The sequence below is a fragment of the Rhincodon typus genome, chromosome 9 (genome assembly GCF_021869965.1).
Source record: "Rhincodon typus isolate 14 chromosome 9, sRhiTyp1.1, whole genome shotgun sequence".
In the NCBI taxonomy this organism is placed as follows: Eukaryota; Metazoa; Chordata; class Chondrichthyes; order Orectolobiformes; family Rhincodontidae; genus Rhincodon; species Rhincodon typus.
The window spans coordinates 59,677,749-59,698,998 of NC_063340.1; the positions used below are offsets into that span (position 1 = coordinate 59,677,749).

The following is a 21,250-nucleotide window of genomic DNA, read 5'->3' on the forward strand; positions in this document are numbered from 1 at the left end:
AGCTATTTAATAATTTTAAGTATTTTCTTATATAATATGCAATATGAAAATATTGATTTACTCTGATGGCGTATCTTCAAGACATTGAGTTGCCATAAATTGGTATTTACTTTTCAAAACCCCCCAGTAAACTGAGCAGGTCTAAAATTCTATCTTGCTAATAGGGGCATGACTAACTTCTTAGCTAGTTCAGTCAAACGTGGTTAATATTCAGATATCAGCCTCCCTTCTCCACCATTGTGTACAGCTTCCTCCCAGCCATTGTCTTCTTGCTGTCCTTGTGGTCTCAGCCCCATCTATCCTTTCTCAGATCCTCATAGTTAAGTCCTATCGTTGCATCAATAATTGCTTACTGTTTCATTTCTTCAGATCTTGTTTCTCCCTGTCAAATGCACTTCCATCAATTTATCCTGAAAAAAACCATTCAAGCCTTTAATCCTTTGTGACTGCTCCAGCTTCATCTTTAAACCCATCATTTCTACGATCCTTCAGAATACCGTCAACAGTTAACTCACTGCCCACCTCTTTATCCAGTTATCATTTTAATGCCTTTCCTTTTGTTTCTAACCTGCCTGTAACAGGAGATTACACTATGCAATTCATCTTGACATGCTAACTGTCCTTGCCCTTAGTGTCCTGGTTTTTGCTCAATGAGGACAAATTAAGCAATAATTTGTATAATGTATTATTTCTGTACGGTCCGTGCACTCTTAGAAAGGAGCTTTTTCCTTACATTAAGCACTACCTCGGTTTGCTATTGTTCAGCAAACTGCAATTTATCTATCTATCTAACTATTTATTTATTTCTTGTTTGCAAGCGGTTTAGAAGGCTATAATTTGAAGTGGCATTCTGCAAACAAAAGTTAGTGTGAACCGTTAAACAATGCCACGTGTTTCAACTGTATTGTGATCAGCTTGGAGATATGTTAGGCCATATTTGTGGACATGTTGATAAAGTTGCTATGTATTACTTGTATTACTTCTGCTGTACACGTGTATAGTTTTATGTCATTCGTTTGTTTCATTCTAGTTCGAAGGCCAAAATGTTGGGCAGAAGAGACCTGCTTCAAAGCAACTTACTAAAGAAAGTTTGTATGTATATTTGTTCAACTGTTTACTGTACATTTTAAAAATATTAATGCATATTCCTAACCAATATTTTCTATAGCTATCTTTCCTCTGGACCAACACTTCTTAGGTTGCTGCTTCTGTCATTCTGCTCCATCTCATCTCTGCCTCTGCTTTAGCTGGCTTCGTCTCCTGCATTTCCTTCATTGTCCCCTCTCGTTTCTGATGTCCTAACACATCTGTTACCTTTACTTCCTCTAATTTGAGTGCCTTAGGCTTGTGTGTTCCGACCGTGAAAATGGCCTGATTGTCCACTGCCAGATTTGGCTAAACTATCTCAAGCTACATTGCTACTCATGTTCTGTGACTAATCCCAGTGTCATCTGAGCGACCACGAGCCTCCCTTCTCCACCATTGCATACAGCTTCCTCCTAGCCATTGTCTTCTTGCTGTCCTTGTGGTCTCAGCCCCATCTATCCTTTCTCAGATCCTCATAGTTAAGTCCTATTGTTGCGTCAATAATTGCTTACGTTTCATTTCTTCAGATCTTGTTTCTCCCTGTCAAATCCACTTCCATCAATTTATCCTGAAAAAAACCATTCAAGCCTTTAATCCTTTGTGACTGCTCCAGCTTCATCTTTAAACCCATCATTTCTACGATCCTTCAGAATACCGTCAACAGTTAACTCACTGCCCACCTCTTTATCCAGTTATCATTTTAATGCCTTTCCTTTTGTTTCTAACCTGCCTGTAACAGGAGATTACACCATGCAATTCATCTTGACATGCTAACTGTCCTTGCCCTTAGTGTCCTGGTTTTTGCTCAATGAGGACAAATTAAGCAATAATTTGTATAATGTATTATTTCTGTACGGTCAGTGCACTCTTAACAACTAAGGGACTGACCATATCCACCAGCCTATGTTTGTAAAATTCAGAACACTGCATCCAACATCAAATATGATTCTGCAATTAAACAACGCTTGCTAAACAATGCCATTTGTACTAAGAGTCGCACTAACAACCAATTTAAGATTATCAATGGACTCACAGAGTGGTTAACTTACATGTGCTAGAACTATCTATATTCATTAGGAGAGCACTGTCCTTTGCAAATAGAAAGGGCATGTTCATTCATTGCATCTTTTTCAACTAAACAAAAGCTTGGGGCACAGCTTATCCTTGGTGATTTCCCCATGGCAAGGCCTTGACCAATCAGAAAAGCTGATGTTCCCAGTTTGAATTCAAACAAATCCTTAAGTCTAAATGTTCTCTGTTGCATTCTCTATAGCAACCCTCTACCAGTCTGAGTCCCCTTGCCAACCAATTGACACCTTCTTCACATGTAGCTTAATTTGTTGAGGCCCTTGAGATTTGGTATTTTTGCATTTCGTTCCTGATGAGGACAAGCCAGAAGGTTCAATTGCATGTCTTTTTTTTTAGCAGTTATCAAGATTTTGTGTTGAGGGTCCATAGTTACAGAACTAGGTCAGACTAATAATAGTAACTTTTTGTAGAAGAATACCAGATAGAGATGGACAAAACCTTCAATCAGTGAGTCTAGTTGGATTTGTACAAATGCCTCAGTGCTGACCTATTGTGGTACCAAATGCCCCCTTTTTTTTAACGATTTGATTAATTCAGCTATGAAAACCTTTTCCCCAGAAACATGACTTGAATATAAATATATTCTACAACAATCTTCAATATGTTTTTGAAAAGCAAAGGGGCCTAATTAACCTCACTGCCCACCTCTTCTGCCTAGTGCAAAAAGTGTAATCAGTAGTTTTTTTGGGATGCATACAGGTATCATACAGTACAGGATGCCATTAGGCATTTAACCTAAAACTGGATAAATGTGCAATTTTTTTTAAACTGTAAATTAACAAGTTGTCTCATTTTGATAGTTCCTTTTTATGTTTTTACTTAAGGATTCTTCAGCAATTACAAGAAGAACAAAGAAATGTTCTACAACCTGACTATAAAACACCCTTCATTTCACTACAGGATGCCATGCAGCGGCTTCTTCCATATCATGTTTTCCAAGGGAATCTGCCTTCCCAAGAGGAATTCCTGATAGGTAAATGTTTGAATATATCAATACTGTTTTAGTATCAAAAGCAGTAATCCATATTTTTATGTGATTTCATAAAGAAATTTAGCAATATTTTAGTCTGCAATAATTAGAACTTGTATGTTCATAGCTTTTTATAAGTTCTTTCTACTTTGATTGCTTAATTACCCACTACAACTGTAATGTTCTTCTGGAGTTTATGGTAACAAATGTGAAGCAGTTAGCATTTGCTTTATTGTCTGTACTCGGATAGATAAAAGTTTAAATGAGAGCAGTGAAGTGCGAATAAAGAAATTGGTTTAGTACTATTACCCTCCAAAAATGTGCACATTTGCACATTTCTGGCACTGGATGCCATTTATGTGATGGTGCTCGCATAGTGAGTATCCAATGAAATAAACCACGGTAGGCAGTTGTGCTGCCAGTCAGCGCTATGGTACTGATTTGAGACCAGCATTTCTATTTTGGAGCTCAGTACTCCCAAATAGTGCCCTCTCTTAACCTTGCAGACCGAAGATATCTAGACAATGCTATTTACAGGGATCAGCAACCTGCGTTTACCTTGTACTTGAGTCAGATTGGGAGGAAAGGGGGCAACACAGAAATGGGCAAGCTACTAAAAGAGAGAGGGGGTGGACAAACCTCTAGAAGGAGTCCTTCTCCTTCTTGAACCTCAGTGGGGAATGGTGTGCTGGATGTTTCCACTTGACTAGGGATATCTTCACTGAAATCTGCCAGCTGTTGCAGCCTCGAAGCAGGACAAGGACAGCATTGTTACTGGCTGTGAAGGCAACAGTGGCCATGAATGTTTCTGCATCTGGCATCTTACAGCATATGTGGCACGGCAGCATGGTGGCTCAGTGGTTAGCACTGCTGCCTCAGAGTGCCAGGGACCCAGGTTCGATTCCATCCTTGGGCGACTGTCTGTGTGGAGTTTGCACGTTCTCCCTGTATCTGCGTGGGTTTCCTCCGGGTGCTCCGGTTTCCTCCCACAGTCCAAAAATGTGCAGGCTAGGTGGATTGGCCAAGCTAAATTGCCTGTAGTGTTCAGGGATATGTAGCTTAGGTGGGTTATAGGGGGATGGGTCTGGGTGGGATGCTCTAAGGGTCGGTGTGGACTTGTTGGGCCAAAGGGCCTTTTCCACACTGTAGGGATTCTATGATCTCGCAGTTTTGCACCAACCTTTTGTATGAGGCAAGTCACTGATGTCCTGTGTTCCAAGAGAGCTGAGACTGTTTCCCCTTTGTTGTCAGAGAGAAGCAGGTGCATAAGCATATTGCACCATAAGGATTTCAGTCTTACAAAGATGCACGGTGCATCTGCTGATGTCACGTTTCAACGATGAGATGTACCTCAATTGAAAGGTCTTCAACGCTTTATGTTGAATTGATGTGCAGCTGTTCAGGCAGCAGTCATGATACCTTAATTTTGTTGCCATCCACTATGCCATCTGCACTTAGGCTCTCATGAGCAGAGGTTTGCTTCTCGGTGGCAAAACCTATCCTTTGACAAGATGGTTGCACTCCAGAGTCCTGAGCTCTTGTCATATTTAGCAGAGCAAGATTCACAGTGGTCTGTGTGTACCAACACAAACAGATAGCTCTTGTCACCAAACATATAGAGACCAGCTATAGGAGAGGAGGAGGAAAAAGAGAAAGTTAGGAGGTAACAACAAGGTCCATTTCTGGTCACACAGTATAATTGAATCACCTGACTACACTGCCAGTAAACGTGACGCAGTTCTTATTTACACCCGTCCAACTCTACCTTGCCAATGTGCTATCACCCAGTCTACTCAGTCACAATGAAATAAAAAGTCACCACAAAATAAACATTCCAAATTGAATTTATATTTTAAGCCATGCCATGCTGCATATAAATGTCAACTAATCATCTTTGTCCATTTTGTGTGCTTGGATGGCTTTGTTTGTCTTTGTGTTAGTACGCGATGGCTGCAGGATGATTGGCTTTCAGTGGGAGAGACTCCAAATGACTTTGCAAGATAACCTTGCATAGCTTTAAGCATAGAAGGCCAGGCTTCAGATCGTACAATGTAGGAATGAGAGCCAGTAATTTGGGCTTGCTGGCTGACTGTCATAGACTGTCGGAGTTGCAGTGGTGAAAGGATGAATGCTGTCATCCTGCAAGGGTGTAGCGTCGTAAACTCTCGGAGCTCATTTTGTGGAATAAGATGCCATTATTGTGTGTTCCTCACATCAGAGTTACTCTGAAGGTGACTTAAGGCATCTGCTCCAGCTATAACGTCCCCATGTGTTTATGAGTTATAGGTTGGCTTTAAGTAGTGTTTTAACTTGTACTAGCCTCTCACGATTTTGCAATCTCTACTCAGTTGTGTAGCTTCTCAATAGCACTCTTAGTTCTAGCTGCAATGAAGTGGCATGAAGTTTGTGTCTGCCTGATCAGAAGTAGTGGACACAAAGTATTTCTGCACTGTGGCTTCTGACTTGTTTTCAAGCCCTGTTCAATTTTGTGCTCACTGTTATGGTTTAAATATTGTAAAACTGAACATGAGATGGGGTGCATCGGTGGCAACAAATGGTTGGGGACGTATATTGGGGTGAGCAGGATTTGAGTGGCCTCCTCTCCTAAAATATGCAAAGTATGGGCAAAATCTTCCCTTTTCTTATTAAAAGTGTTGGGCATTTGTCCAACTCATCTGATTGCCGGCCTATCAGCTCATTAGAAGTTGACAGGCAAGCAAGGGCAACTATCTCACCTTGACATGGGTCACCAGAAGCTATGGACCAATCAAAGGCCAGCAACTTCTGAATCCTAAAGTCAGTCATTTGAGGCCTAATGCTCAGGGGATTCAATGGTGAGAAGGGCACGGGGTAGGGGTCATGGGGAGTGGGGGTGTCAGGGAATTGGAGGGAAAGTGAGACGGCTTTTGGAGGCCAACCCTTTGCCGTCCAATCTGTTCCACCACCTGCCCCAGATAGGGGCTATTTGAGGCCCTCCCCAACCTGTAGGCATGTCACCATGGTTTCCAGTTGGGAAACTGGAACCTATTCTCACTCGCCAGGGAGTTAGCATATTGTGGTCCTTAAGTGACCATTAATTGAACTACTTAATTTGCTTCCCACTTCCCTACAAATGTCAGTTGCAAACCAACTGATTAAAAAGAAATGGTATCCTATATTGATAATACACTTTCAGCAGCCTAAACACCTGAAGGCTTCATTTTACCAGAGTAGCTGCAGTTGAAACTGCAGTTATTTTCCTGAAGAAGAGAGCATAGACCCTGGAGACAGGTAGGTTTAGTTATTTTGGGTGGGATAGAATTGGGCTTTCTAGGAAGGGGAGCTAGAGGCTGAGGGTATTGGAGACAGGAAAGGGAGGCACAGAGGTGATGGGAGGGGAGATAACATCTTTTGGGGTGGCATATCACCTCCATTGCTCACAGCTTACCCCCAAGGGTGTATTTGGCTTCCTTCCATCTTGTCATCACTTTGGTTAAAAAAAATGCCCTTCCACTCTTGTCAATGCACCACTGTCTTGCATATTATGGACACTGGATTGGGAGTGGGTAAGAACACAAGCCAGCTTTTAGGTATTTTATGTGCCCATCTCCTCCCATACTCCCAACCTCAAAATCATGTCTGGATGTGGCTGTAAAATCCTGCACCACCTGTTGGTAGTTTTTTGCTTTTACAAGTAACACACTGAAATTGTTCCTCACAGATTTGAAAGGAATACTACAGCCATTTTAGCCATTTTGAACATTTGCAATTTGGTGGCATTGTGTTAATGTAACTGGACTAATAATCCAGGGGCCCAGGTCAGTGCCTTTGGAACATGGGTTCAAATCGCATAACAGTAGCTGGTGCTCTTTAAATTCAACTAATAAAACAGGAATTGTAAGCTCAGACTCAATAATGGTGGCCATGACAACTATTAGCTATTGTTTAGAAAACCCACCTAGTTCACTAATTTCCTTTGAGAAGAAAATCTGCCATCATTACTTGAGGAGAGATTGACTAAGTTGGGATTGTTTTCACCAGATTTCAGACAAATGAGGGGATATCTGACAGAGACTTATAAAATTCTAATAGGACTGGATAGAGTAGCTGCAGGGAGGATTTTCATGATGGTGGGTGTGTCCAGAACCAGGGGTCACAGTATGAGCATTCAGGGTAGACGATTTAGGATGGAGACGAGGAGACATTTCTTCACCCAAAGAGTGGTGAGCCTGTGGAATTCACTACCACAGGAAGTAGTTGATGCCAAAACATAGAATGTTTTCAAGAGGCAACTAGATATAGCATTTGGGGCAAATGGGATCAAAGGTTATGGGGAGAAAGCAGGATTAGGCTATTGAGTTGGATGATCATGGCTCGAAGAGCCAAATGGTCTCCTCCTGCTCCTATCTTCTATGTTTCTATGGTCTGACCCTTAACTGCCCTAAGTTCACAGGTAATTAGAAATGGGCAACAGTCTTAACACCCTGTGAAAAAAACTGTAGGAGAGGGTTATGTTATTTTGCTGCAGCACTCGTGTTCAGTCAATTCTCTTGCATTGTTTTTGTCCCATTCCTTGCACATTTCAGGCATAGCTTAGTTTTTGCATTTTTTGATTTTTCAGCAGCTCCCTATTTTCTGTTTGTGGTGGCTTGGTGGCAGCTGCAATTTATATTTCAACAGTACAGTTTTTGAGATGGACATCCTGCTGGGTAGACCTGTCTATTTGCTGGTTATAGAGAAGGAAGAAGAGGATCTGAGGAGACTTAAGAGAGAGGTCTGTTTGCATTGAAGTGGTCTTGCCGCATTCGCTCTTACCTCACATCTCACGTCTCCTTCATACAAGTTCCCTGATGCGAACAGCTCTGCCAGTGGCTGTCCAGGTAACTACAGCCTTTAACTTCAATGCTACTGGATCCTTTCCAGCAACAGCAGGGAAATATGCCAAATTGCACAACCAGCGGTCCTCCAAGAGTGTGATAAATGCCTTTCTTGGCAGAGCTTGTTCTTTTTCTTAATGAAAATAAGCACCAAGAGAGATGACTGCTGCTCATTCTCCTCTTGTGCAGGGCATTTTGATGATGCATTTGTGGCTATATAGGCCCCTACTTTATCTCTGCACTTTGGACATAAAACAAGGTTAACACAATTAATTTGGTTGTTGAATTGTAGGCACAAAGTTGTGACGTGCTTGCCTCCTATCTTTGTATAATCCTGATTTCTTGATTTAGAAGTTATCACATTATTTGGAGAGACAGTAGTACTGAAAGGATATTCTAGGTCTCTAAGGAGTTAACCAGTTTTGTAGGTCTTTCAGCCCAACTATAACTGGGGAAAAAAAAGACTGCTATATATTCAAAGAAAACATGAATGCCTAGTCAAAGTGTTCAATAGAGAATTGAACTTAGGACCTCTGTTACTGGGTGCAACAAAGTAGATGGTCCTACAATGAATGACCCCTTCTGCCCATATTCTGCAGTTCACTTAGTCTTCAAAAATCAGTTCACAGAGTTAGCTAATAGACTTTTATTTCGTTGATTTCAAACTTTGCAAGTTGACAATTATTTGTGTGTAATGGTCTCAGAATTCGTCATGCCATGTAAGTTTCTGATTGTGACCTGAGCAGCTGAAGGAAGGCTCAAACTAGTTTTGTGCACTTAAAACAAAATGAACAGACGCTAAAATGCTGTGCATTCTGAGTAATGTTGAACTAAGCTTTAAGTGAGGTATAGCATGCAATGTATGGCAATACTGTAAAATCATACAAAATGTGAGCAGTATTTATCAAAGCCCAGTAAATTTCATTGTCACTTTCTCTCACCTTCATTATTCAGGTGAGACAACATTTATTCTTTATGCTATCACCATCCAGACTACTCTTTGGCAGCTCTTCAGTATTAAGTGACCGTCAGTGCCCCAGCTTGGTTTGCTGTGTTTCAGGTTGCAGTAGCATAACAGAGCTATTTAAGCAAATGGCACAGTTTTGTGTAATTCTTTTCCAGGACATTCTTAGCAGGACAGCTGTAAGGGTGTGTCTGATAGTTCTCACCTTACCAGATATGAACTTAAATAGCTCCTGAATAACATATCATCCTGGTGCTACTCTGTTGGGACTGCATTATCAGATTCCACAATGTCTTGAGTGTTGATGCTGGTTCTATGACAATAGACTAATAAAGTCACCATTAACCTGATGTCAGTGATATAAGTAGAATCCTTTTGAATCTAGATAAGATATTGAGAACACTTCTCTAACAGACAGTGACGTCATGAGATCAAATTGGTTGAACTCTTAAGACAGTCAACAGTTCAGAGAAAGATAATACTTCCCATTACCTTCAATAAATCTTAGCATCAGTATTTCAAATTGAAGTCTGTTTTAGATATCTTATCAAGTTCAGTGACATCAGTTGCTGCTGTAGACTCAACTGAGCTCTTATTTGTATGAGTTTATCTTGTGCTATCCTAGACTATAGGGGAGTGGAGCTGGTTACATTAGATTTTCTGTGTGATTCTGAACTGTATATTTGTGACTTCAGCATGTGTACTTAGTCACCCTGAAGGCTGATCAAGTAAACACTTGAATGATGTGAAGTTTGGTACAAATCCATTATCTACATCAGAACATAGAACATAGAACAGTACAGCACAGTACAGGCCCTTCGGCCCATGATGTTGTGCCGACCTTTTACCCTAATCCTAAGGTCTATCTAACCTCCACCCCTACCTTATACTATCATCCATATGCCTATCTAATAACTGCTTAAAGTGAACGCACAGATTGGAACCAATGAATTCAGTCGATGCAACTTAACTTTGCATAACAATACAAACTAAAGAATATGCCACAATTCTCCAAAACAGTGCATCAGTTTGCTTGACTTCAGTAAGATGACTCAAGACTACCACAGCATTTCTAACTCCTCAATCTCATCTTGCTGAGCCTAATTGTCTTACTGCTTCATATTGAAAGTGCCACATATCTCTCTCTATTATCTTCAGCTAGCAGGCAAGAAGGAATAAAAAACTTCACAAAATAGTGAGTGTGAAGTATTTTTTGATTGCAAAACACTCTAAAGAAGTAATTATCATTTCCTGTATCAAGGGTAGATTTTTAGCAATTTAACTACTATTGAGTTATTGAGTCCATTTCATGTTTAATCATTCTCAAACATTTGCACACCTTACTTTTATATTGTCGACTCATGTTGCCCTATATAATTTGTACAGTAGGTTAACCTAGTAATGTAAGAATAGCATCTAATCTGAACCAGATACTGTTGTGTCTTGCACCTGTATCTCTTGTCTGAAGCCTGACTGGTCAGTTAGTGAAAGGAAACTTAAAACAAATTGTTAAGCTGCTTTATTTCAATCAGTTGAATGTACAGAATAACAGTTCTGATTGATTTAATTATTTCCATCAATTCAATTTGTTTTTGTCTTTATATTATTCACAATGAATATAGTGCACCATGCCACCTCTAACCTTGCTTTACTTTAAAAATAAGTTCTAACTCCGCTCTTTTGAATTCTATTCTTCATGCAATTCTTTGTTGCCTGACTGTCTCTAGCTTTCATAGCTTTTTTTTAAACAAAATTAAATTCAGTATCAAGTTTTATCACTCCCTCGCTATTGAATCCCATCACAGAGAAAAATCCACTCGCCTAAATTGGCAGTGGTACTTGTTGAGTTCAAATTTAGCATTATCGTAAGTAGTGAGTATTGATGATTGACTATCATTTGTTCCCTGCAGCACACTGGTTCAGGCACCTTATCTGAAATTCAATTAGTACTTGTTATCCATGTTTCCTTTGAATTTAATGCTCTGAGAGCCAGGTTTAGCTCAGTGAAACCATTTTAGTTATATTTGTGCCTCGGTCCTCCCATGACAGTATAATCTTAAACTTGAGATGTTATGGACTTCTACAAAAAGCTTGTATAAATTCATTATGCCTTAAAACAAATCATTATGAGTTTTTAAAAAAATTTAAATATTTTGTTTGGAAAAATGATCAAACGTTCTTGAAATATGATAGATGGTCACTATTGTCTTATTTGTTTTATGGAGATGTACCTATTGGCATCAGATAGTTCACTCACACTGAAATGATCACTTTTAATGATGTGGACAGTCAAAGAAGTGACAAAGCAGATCAACATAAAATGTTTTTAATGTTCTTTCTGAAATAATAGTGATGTAAAGTATTGTGTATTTCCTTTTCCATTTATCTCAGATCGGCCAGTGATACTGCAGAAATTCTCTGCATACATAAAGGAGAGTAGAATTGATCTCCCATTAATGATATGTAATGATCTTCGATACACAAAAGTAAAGCCAGCATTTGAGGAACTCTTCTTGCAATATTTTTAGAAGACAATCATTATTTTATTTACAAATATAATAGTGCTTTGACATCGGCATAGAATATTAATTTTAACCTTTTTCTTAAATTAGTGGATAATGAATTTGAAGATGTCTCAGTGCAATTGCTAAAACGTACTCAGATGATGCTTAGCAAGTATAGAAGTCTGTTATTGGAAGATGCAATGGTAAGTAGTACTATAATATGAAAGCATCTAGTGGGCACTTAACATCCTATCTTAACCTAATGGGAAAATTACAGCAGAAGAAGACATTTAAGAATTTTGAATGTTGATATATGTACAAATCACCTGTAAATTATTGAATGTAAACAATAATGGATTGTAAATGTAAATTGTATTATGATTAACAATGCAATAAATGCATTCATATAGAAAGCAGGCTTTTTGATATGCAAATATAAATGAGAAGTGACAATATTTTTGACAAATTGTAGTAACCCTATTCGTTTGGTTTTAGCGGGTAAATCCTTCTGCTGAAATGGTGATGATTGACCGAGTGTTCAATCAGGATGAGAAAGCATCCCTTATCCAGGACAAACGCTTTGCTTTGGAGGATTCTGGTTAGTACTGTGGCTGTCTTGATTATTGTAAGATAACCTGAAATAAAAATATATTTTAATGTACTCAAATCTCTCAATATTTTTTAACAAAACTTTGCCGCAATGATCAATTTGTAAAATGTTATTAGAATCTGGTGATTTTTTTTGAAAAATATTGAGAGGCAAAGCATCCTAGCCTCCTCATCTGCAGTCAAAAGTGTGCTGGTAGAAAGTCATAATGAAGGTCCTGTGGTAGTTGAGGGACAAAGGAACTCATACTTGACAATACAGGCTAAGCTATTCAAACTGTAATAACATTAGTAGCCAGCAATGGGGATGTGGTTAAAAGAATTTCACGAACAGAATAGCACTTCTTTTTGTAATCATCCTAGTTAACATGCTTTGTGCATTTATTATCAAGGCATGTTTCCTTTATTAAAAGAAATACAAATTCAGTGAACGGATTAGCTGTTTTATAAAGTTAATCATATTTCAGTAAACCAGTATAGTAAAATGGTCCACTGGGTCACTCTGCTGCCTCTACCACTAGTAGATCTCTTACCAGGAGTGATGGGGCATGCATGTGCATACTAACATTGGTATACATAGTTGTACTAAACATAGATGACAGAATGTAATAACATGAAATTATTCCTGCCTAAAAATACCGAGCACTAAGAATGCCTGTGTATTCTTGATGTCCAGGATTGCTGTGGAAGCAAGACCAGTATTTAAAACTTAAGCCACATAAGCTAAACAATCAGTTTGGAAGAATATAGTGACATAAACGTTTTTAAAAGACTGTCTTAGATAAAAAAGAAAGGGACCACTTCCAGAGACTGCCAGCCATGCTATTCTGGTTTTGGAATTACAAAGAAATAGATGAAAGCCTACTATAAATTGAAATCATGCACATTTTAAATTATCGTTAAATAATCTTCAGTGCTTTAACAATAGTTGTTTAGTTGAAAACATTGCTCATTACAATCTGATAAATATTTAATTTTATACTGTAATGATCTACTTTTTTTTCTTTTCCTTTAGATGGCTATTTGGCAAAATTCTGTTGCTCCTCTACAGTTCTTATAAAATCTGTACCTGAAACACAACCACTAACTGCAGATATGATGCTACATAAATCTTTAGCCAGTAGTAGCAGTCAGTCTACACCAGCAAATGCTACTATTAACCAGAAAAATGACTCCTCGAGATTAGCTCATTTAGCTTCTTCTGTGACAAGGGAAGTCAAAGCAACCACCAACTCTCCCACTAACAGTCCATGTGTTGGTAAATCCTACAGCAGCAGTAGAGCACTAAAACTAACAATCAAGCCAGAGACATCTTATGGAACTGGAACACAAAGTAAATCTTCAAAAACTCAAGAGCGATCAGACACTGGCAACCATGGTGGTAAAGTTACTATTGGTTCCACACCTGGTTATGCACAGACTCAAAGCACAAAAGTTTGTGAACCTGCTGTTGAAGCTGTTCAAGTACGTGAAGGAGAAGAAAGTATGTCTGATGTTGAGGAGAAGCATAATAATTCTTGTGATAAAGTCACTGTAGAAGGTCTAATGAAGGAAGCACCGGACACTGTTATTAATAAGATTAATGATCCCATTAAATTGGAACATAATGAGGGTGACTCACAATTGCTTTGGCATGACCAGTCCCAAAACAGAAATGCTAAAAGTTCTCAACTGCAAGACTTAGCACGTGTCCAGACTAAAGAGGCAAAAGAAGTACAATGTGACACATCACTCCATGAACATTTGGAGAGTGCAATCAATAGCATTTTGGATCTACAACAAGCTCATAAACCTTCTGACAATGCTGTCATCAAAAATAACTCACCTGAAACTCCTCATTTTTCAGCCTTAGCTCCTGTGGAGAACTATGTAGACAAATGTATCCCAGATCATAATGAGGGCATTAGAGAAACAGACTCCATCTTAGAAGCAGCAGTAAATAGCATCTTGGAATGTTGATAATGTGACCACGAAGGAAGAGAAATTACAAAGATTGTCAGCTGTGTTGACAACTTATAGGGATAAAGTAGCATGTTACTCAGTATTGAGAACAGGCAGTTAGAGTTCCTGGAAAGAGGATAAATGGAGTAGAAGCTAGGAAATAGATTTATTTTGAAGCATACTAGTTTGAGTTTAGGAAGATCCATTGTAGTTTGTACTTTGAAAATAATTATGGTGGCACCAGGTGCACATTAAGTCTTTTGTTTAAAGTCGTTAAAAGATATTTAATTTTATTGAGTTTTGTTTTGAAAGCTCTAATTTCATGTAAAATGTACTCTTCAATTTCAAGGGTGCTTTTCAGTTTGTGGTAGTAATTCATGTTTTTGTTCATACATTAATGTCTAAGTGTTATTTTGTGTTCTTCTTGTCTTTCACTTTATGTAAGACGTTTTGAGAATCGAGTGCCAATAAGTTAATTTTTGAATAGTTGATGATCAACATTCCCATTTAAATCAAAATTTAAAACTGGAACTGTAGATATTGAAGTGAAAACCCACTTCATTATTCATTTTCCATTTTTAATACCACTAAGTATGATTTCTTAAGGAAGCTGCTTTAGGTCTTAAAAGACCTAAGTACAAAGTGCAGTGTGGATGTCCATATTGTGATCCACTGGACTGTAGATTTAAGAGATGATGATTGCATTCCCATTTTGCAGACTTATTACTTTTGTCTTGCACGTGCAACAGTAAGCTTCCATGCATAAGTGAGGAGCACAAAGTACACCATTAGATCAGTGAGGCCTTACAAACTGACTTCACAAGAAGAAACTGTCACTTATGGACTAAATGGTACAGCACCTTTTGCTTTAAATTCTCTGATTTGTGTAGTGTCCAGCTATGGTCCTCCTTAGAAATGCTTTGTACACATTTTTAAAATATTTATAAAGATTTTTTGTAAAAAAAAGAAAAAAGGAAATGTCAAAGTTATTTTTGTTATGTTGGTTCAGTACCTGTATATAAAGCATGGTAAAACATGATCTGAATGAATTATTAAAAAAATATTTTAGTTGGATGCTAACAAAACACTGAATCAACTTGTCAAATGAGCCAAAGAATTCAACAAAACCGATTTATGTTGATCTTTTCTTCTTTTAATTTATTGAAGATTATCTGTGTATTCAAATTTGTAGCACTGCAGGCTAGTGGCCACCATTTCTCAATATTACAGTTTATTTGAATGTTGTGTTGTAATTATTTATTTTGATATTCTTTGCACGAGTAGTAACTGAGTCTATGATAGATATACCTAGATAGTACAGTAACAGTAAGAATCTTAGAATTCTTAAAATGATGGCAGAAGATTGGCACAAAATATTTTGAGATGTGGGATTTATTTCTTATGAAAGGAAGTATGCTTTGTGAACAGTTATTTAATTGCTGCCCTGCCAAAGATGAAACCTAATTAATTTTTGTCATGTATTTTTTAAGATTAGCAAATTGAAAGATTTGTACGCACAGGAAGCAACAAAAATCCTTGAGTTGAATCCCCAGCCTTAAAGACAATAAACTAAGAAAAAGGCATGTTTCATTGATTGTTAAATTTGTAAAATCCCCATTCATGTGAACTTTGAAAATGTTAAATATTTTTGGAATTTAATGTAAGAAGTGTTGAGAAAGCAAATTGAATCTGAATAATGATAGTTCACCTATAACTAGGGTATCTGATGGTTTAGTAGATAAATTGCATTCTTGATTTGTGGTCCTGAACCAAACAGACCAGGAAATTCCCAAACTTTATTTAATGTAGAACAGATCAGAAATTATTCTTGACTCTATTACAGTTGGGTTCAGTTCTTCCATGCCAAGGAGATTAATCAAATAAGGCAGTTTCTAGTGTACTTCTTGTGACTATTGCTGAAACGTATGTTGGACCAGTAGAGACCAGGTTCACTTCCTTATATGAATAGCCCTTCAATTGTCACTTTTTGCGTTCAGTCTAAAAATTAATGAGTAGAGAAATACCAATCTTTGTGGTTAATATGAAGTATGAATCACCTTCCTTGGAAGAGGAGAGGAGAATTTTTTTTGTAGTATTTGCTGTAGAAAACCATTTTATAATTGAATCAACTTAGAACACCGTTATAGTGTGTCAGAACACTAATTAAGGAACCTTAATGTTGAATTGATAAAAACAAGGTTTCTCTGTTGATTGTGAGGTTCAAATGTAAAAAGTTTAATGATGGTAACCTAATTTATGGTGGGATAGAACAGCAGCCCAAATTCAGCAGTGCAACAGGATATCTTGATAATTGAAGTAAAAAGTTACATGACAGCATTGACAACCCTCAGCTAGTTTGGTTCCTGGAATGATAGAGTAGTTCTAAGATGAGAGTTGAGTAAAATATCTTGAAAACTTCAAAAAAGTGAAGGATGTAAGAATCTGAAGGGGTTTGTCAAGGTAGACTGTTCAGTTGATTGTCCTGGCTTGTGATTCTAGAACATTGGACCACAGTCCTAGAATATAGTGTCAATTGTTTTCACCTGAGATAAATAGATTTTTTTTCACTCAGTAAGTTATGAATATTTGGAATTCTTTATATTCAAGGGTTAAGATTGTTCAGTGGTTGAGTATATTCAAAGCTGAGACACATGGATTTTAGTTCCTCCAGGAAGTATTAGGTGGGAAAGTGGAGTTGGGCAGATGATTAGCCACAATCATATTGACTGGCAGAACAGGCTGCAAGGGTGCGTGGTCTACTACTTCTGTTTCTTATGTTCTTAATGAGCACACTTAACAAATAAAGTACACATTCTGAAAAATATTTAAAATACCGCGATTTGAGTTGATATAATAGACTTTAAAATGATTATGCTGTCTGCCATCTGCACACTAGATGAAAGATATAAAGATGTGTGAGGGCGCAGTGAAGTTATAACTACTCAGTAGTGGGAAGAGGTATAAAGCCAGAATAAAGAAATTAATTCATAGCTGATTTTCCAATTGGGCATTGACAGTGGTGTGGGATTTTTGCTTTCTCAATAAGGTGAGAGCTGATGCTGGTGTCAATGCTAAGTACAAATTATCTCTAATATGGGGGGAGCTCTTAAGAGAAAGGATGATTTGACATCGTAGGATTCAAAAGGCCTGCAGCAGCTTAAAGGAGCAGGAATTCTGTTGCATTAGAAATAACAGAATGAAATCTACCTGCGGCCAGGATTTTTATTTCTGGGTCTGAAACTGGTTGCCAGTTCAATTCTGCATCCTTACCTTGTGCAACATATTTCAGACGCACCCTCCAGAACTTTAAGGGCCCGCAGGCCAATTAATGGCAAGAAGTAGGCTCATTTTTCAATTAAGAATAGCAGGTGAGTTCCTGAAGCTGGAGGGTAATTAGAGCCCCTCCAGCATTGACACATTGGCTAGCCCACCAGCCAAGGTGGGTAGTGCAAAAATGCACTTCAAAAGGGGGTACCTCTGAAAAGGAGATCAGTTTATTTTAAAATGCCTGCATCTGCCTGGCCAAAATAATGGAGAGACAACAGCCAGCGGCACAAAAAAAAGCTTAACCTTTAAAATGGATTCGGATCTGAGTCCTTCATGTGAATTAGTTCCCTATTTTTCCTTGCTTTCTGCTCTCTTCCAACCACTTTAGACCTGGTCCTAACTTGAGCTGCCCATGTCACTGACTAGAAATCTGAGTTGCCAAAAGAACAGGACTTTATTAAGGCCTGTAATCAACATTAATCGTGTGCAGTTTTGGTTGCCACACTACCATGATGTGGAGGTTTTGGAGAGAGTGCAGAGAAGCTTCACCAGAATGTTGCCCAGTCTCGAGGGCATTGGCTATGAGGAAAGGTTAAAGAGACTAGGATTATTTTCACTGAAAAGATGGCAGCTGAGAGGAGACCTGATAGTGGTCTACAAAATAATGAGAGGCATAGATAGGGTGGATAGTCAGAGGCTTTTTTTCAGGGTTGAAGTTTCAATTATAAGGGGGCACAGGTTCAAGGTGAAAGGGGGAAAGTTAAAGGGAGATGTACGAGGTAAGTTTTTCACGCAGAGAGGGGTAGGAGCCTGGAATGCACTGCCAGAAGAGGTGTTTGAAGCAGGCATGTTGGCGACATTTAAGAGGCATCTGGATGGTTACATGAATAAGGAGGGAATAGAGGGATATGGACTGAATAAGTGCAGGAGGTTTTTTTTTAGTTTAGTTACAGCATAATGATTGGCACAGGCTTGGATGGCCAAAGAGCCTATTCCTGTGCTGTACTTCTCTTTTGTTTTTTGTTTTAATTGGCTGTCTGCTGGAAAGTGGTGGGGTCAATTTATCTTTGAACCATGCTCATTGAAATTGCTTTGAATCAGGATGTTTGTGGGCAAGCAGAATAGAAGTTGGTGGTTTGATCTGCTTGCATCTGATCTTGGTCCTGAACAATTTGAAAATCCAGCCCCTGGTGTCAAATCTGTTTCAGCAGTAATGTTCTTGACTCTTGATTCCAAGGGTATGAGTTCATATTCTGCTCCACATTAATTCCAAGGCTTCAGTGCAGTACTGAAGTAATGAAGAGTAATAAAGTAATGTTTCCACCATCCCAGAGGATCATGTGGCTGCTCTCTCGTTGGAGAGGTGGCTTAAGCTGAGGGTCACTACACCTCAGGTGAGGGGAGTATTGAACTGTTGTACGATGTCTTTTGGAAGAGATGAAACTTTGTTTTTAGGTAGATACAAAAAACTCCCTTGATACTGTGAATAAAAATAGTTTTAGCCAATGTTTATCATTCAACTAACAATTATTATCTGCTCACAGTCTTTGCTGGTTATGAAATCTTACTGAATACAAATTGGTTGCTGTGTTTCCTACATTACAACTTTGATTCCACTTAAAAATGCAGTGTTGACCATAAGATATTTTTGAAAATTTTTGTAGTTCCAAACGTTCCAGTGCAGGTACAGCATTAGCATCCCCTTGAGTATGTGGAAAATGCCCAGTATGTCCTGTGCACAAGACACATGCCAATCCTGCCCAGTCAATCTGTTTTTGATCGTAAGTGATAGAAGGGGTTTGTTGACAGTGCTGTCAGGCAGCACTTACAAAGGAATAACCTGCTTGCTGATGCTCAGTTCTGGTTCTGTCCGGTTCTTTCTAGTCCTGATTACATCCTTGGTCCAAACGTTGATAGAAGTTAGAGGTGAAGTGAGTGTGATTCCCCACAATATCAAGGCAGCATTTGACTAATTATGTTTTCAAGGACTCCTTGCAAACTGGCGTCAATTGGAAATTAGGGAAAGCTGTCCATTGTTTGGCATATGCCTAGTGCAAAGGAACAAAGTTGTGGTTGTTGCAGGTCAATCATCTCTGCTCCAGGACATCAATGCAGAAATTCTTTAGGGTAGTGTCTTAGACCCAACCATCTTCAGCTTCATCAATGACTTTCCCTCCACCATACTATGAGAAATAAGGTTGTTAATTGATGATTACACAGTGTTCAGCACCACTTGTGACTCCTCAAAATACTGAAACATCCTGTGTCGATGTGCAGCAAAACCTTGAGAACTCCTGGTTTTGCATGATAAGTAACAAATTACATTTGAGCCACGGAAGTGCCAGGACATGATCGTTTCAGACAAGAGAGAATCTAACTATTGCCCATGATGTTCAATTGCATTACCCCTGCTGAATCCCCCACTATCAACATTTTGGGGCAGGGGGAATATGGGGGGAGTGGGTGTTACGTTGATCAGAAATAGAACTGGATTAGCTATATAAATACTATGGCTACAAAAGCAGGTTAGAGGCTAGGAATTCTGCAGAAAATAACTTGCTCACGTCTCAGTGTCTTCGCTATCTACAAGGCAAAAGGTGATGGAATACTGGACTGGATGAGTACGGCTCCAAAAACTCTTGGAAAGCTCAACACAATCCAGCTCAAAAGTCCCCTTGATTGGCACTCCACCACCTTCAATATTCGCTACTGATGCACATGGGCGATGTGTACCATCTACAACATTCACTACAGTAAGTCACCAAGGTTCCTCTGACAGCACGTTCCATGCTCATGACTGCTAGCAACAAGAAGGATAAGGGCAGCAGATGCATGGGAACATTATTGTAGGAAGCTCCTCTCCAAGCCACACACTATTCTGACTATATATTATTCACTGTTGTATCGAACTCCTTCACTAACAGGACTGTGGGTGTCCTGACATTGCAAGCCCTGCACCAATTCAAGGAGGCAGCACAGCACCAATTAGGGATGGACAATAAATGCTTGCCTGGTCAGTGACATCCATGTTTCATGAATGAATAATGAAAAGAAGTTCCAATAATTTTTAAATATAAACAGGGGAAGACCATTCAGTCACTCAAACCTGTTGAACTATTTAATTAAATCATGTCTGATTTGTATCTTTAATTTCATCTCCCTGCTCTGGTTCTACAATCCCTATTTAATAAGGCTTAATATCTCAGCCAAAGACAAATCTATCAATCATGAATTTGAAATTTTCATTTGATCTTGGCTCAAGGACATATCTTTACTCGATGCAATTGTATAAAACAAAATGAGCTGCAAACTTACTGCCTATTTTATTCAAACCTAATGTCTACCCCATGGATTTATAAAGTAAATGCCAACCATGAAGTAACACATTCAATTAGGTGAAATCAGAGTTGAACATGTGTTGTTTTCCCCAAATGCAGGTCTATTCATTTTGCTTTGGAAACATTAGCTGGCATTCCTTTAAGAGTTCTGTCCTTACGCTATCCGTCAGTGTCATTGGACATAGGGAAGTAATCTGATTAGATGTACCTTTCGCCTTTTGAGTACTTAATACCACAGTTGGCTTTAACAGGAATTTAATTGTATATTTTATGCTGCATGATGTGAAAACTAGTAAGTGTTACTTAATGACTTAAATATTCTAATAATAACCCCAAGAGTTTTTCAGACAGCTGTCGGCATAAAAACAAACACTGCAATGTTCTCCTCAGAATAGAATTAAGTAAGTTATTTATTGACCTAAGTTAAAAGACCTGTTCATCAGTGCTGCGAATGAACACTAAATTTATATTGTTGCATCAATTTCACTTAAACACCTGCATTACTAGCCAAAGTGTCACTTTGATTAATGATCCACTTGCTTTGAACTTCTGTGTAGTTTTACAGTAGCATGCATTACAAGTCAAACTAGAATCAACAAGGAATTTACAATATAATCTCTTTGATCAGT

The 21,250-nt window shown here is 38.5% G+C and overlaps 1 protein-coding gene across 3 annotated transcripts in view; it reads left to right on the forward strand.

Moving 5' to 3' along the window:
• bicral (BICRA like chromatin remodeling complex associated protein) overlaps nucleotides 1–15,597 on the forward strand; it is a 65,930-nt gene extending 50,333 nt beyond the window's left edge. For all 3 annotated transcript variants that reach the window (XM_048601049.1, XM_020529494.2, XM_048601050.1), the window contains 5 exons: nucleotides 1,031–1,092; nucleotides 3,000–3,148; nucleotides 11,578–11,672; nucleotides 11,965–12,067; nucleotides 13,091–15,597. In XM_048601049.1, the coding sequence (XP_048457006.1) occupies nucleotides 1,031–1,092; nucleotides 3,000–3,148; nucleotides 11,578–11,672; nucleotides 11,965–12,067; nucleotides 13,091–14,034 (1,353 nt within the window). In that variant the 3' untranslated portion in view covers nucleotides 14,035–15,597. The remainder of the gene's footprint in view (nucleotides 1–1,030; nucleotides 1,093–2,999; nucleotides 3,149–11,577; nucleotides 11,673–11,964; nucleotides 12,068–13,090) is intronic.
• Nucleotides 15,598–21,250: the final 5,653 nt, after the last annotated feature.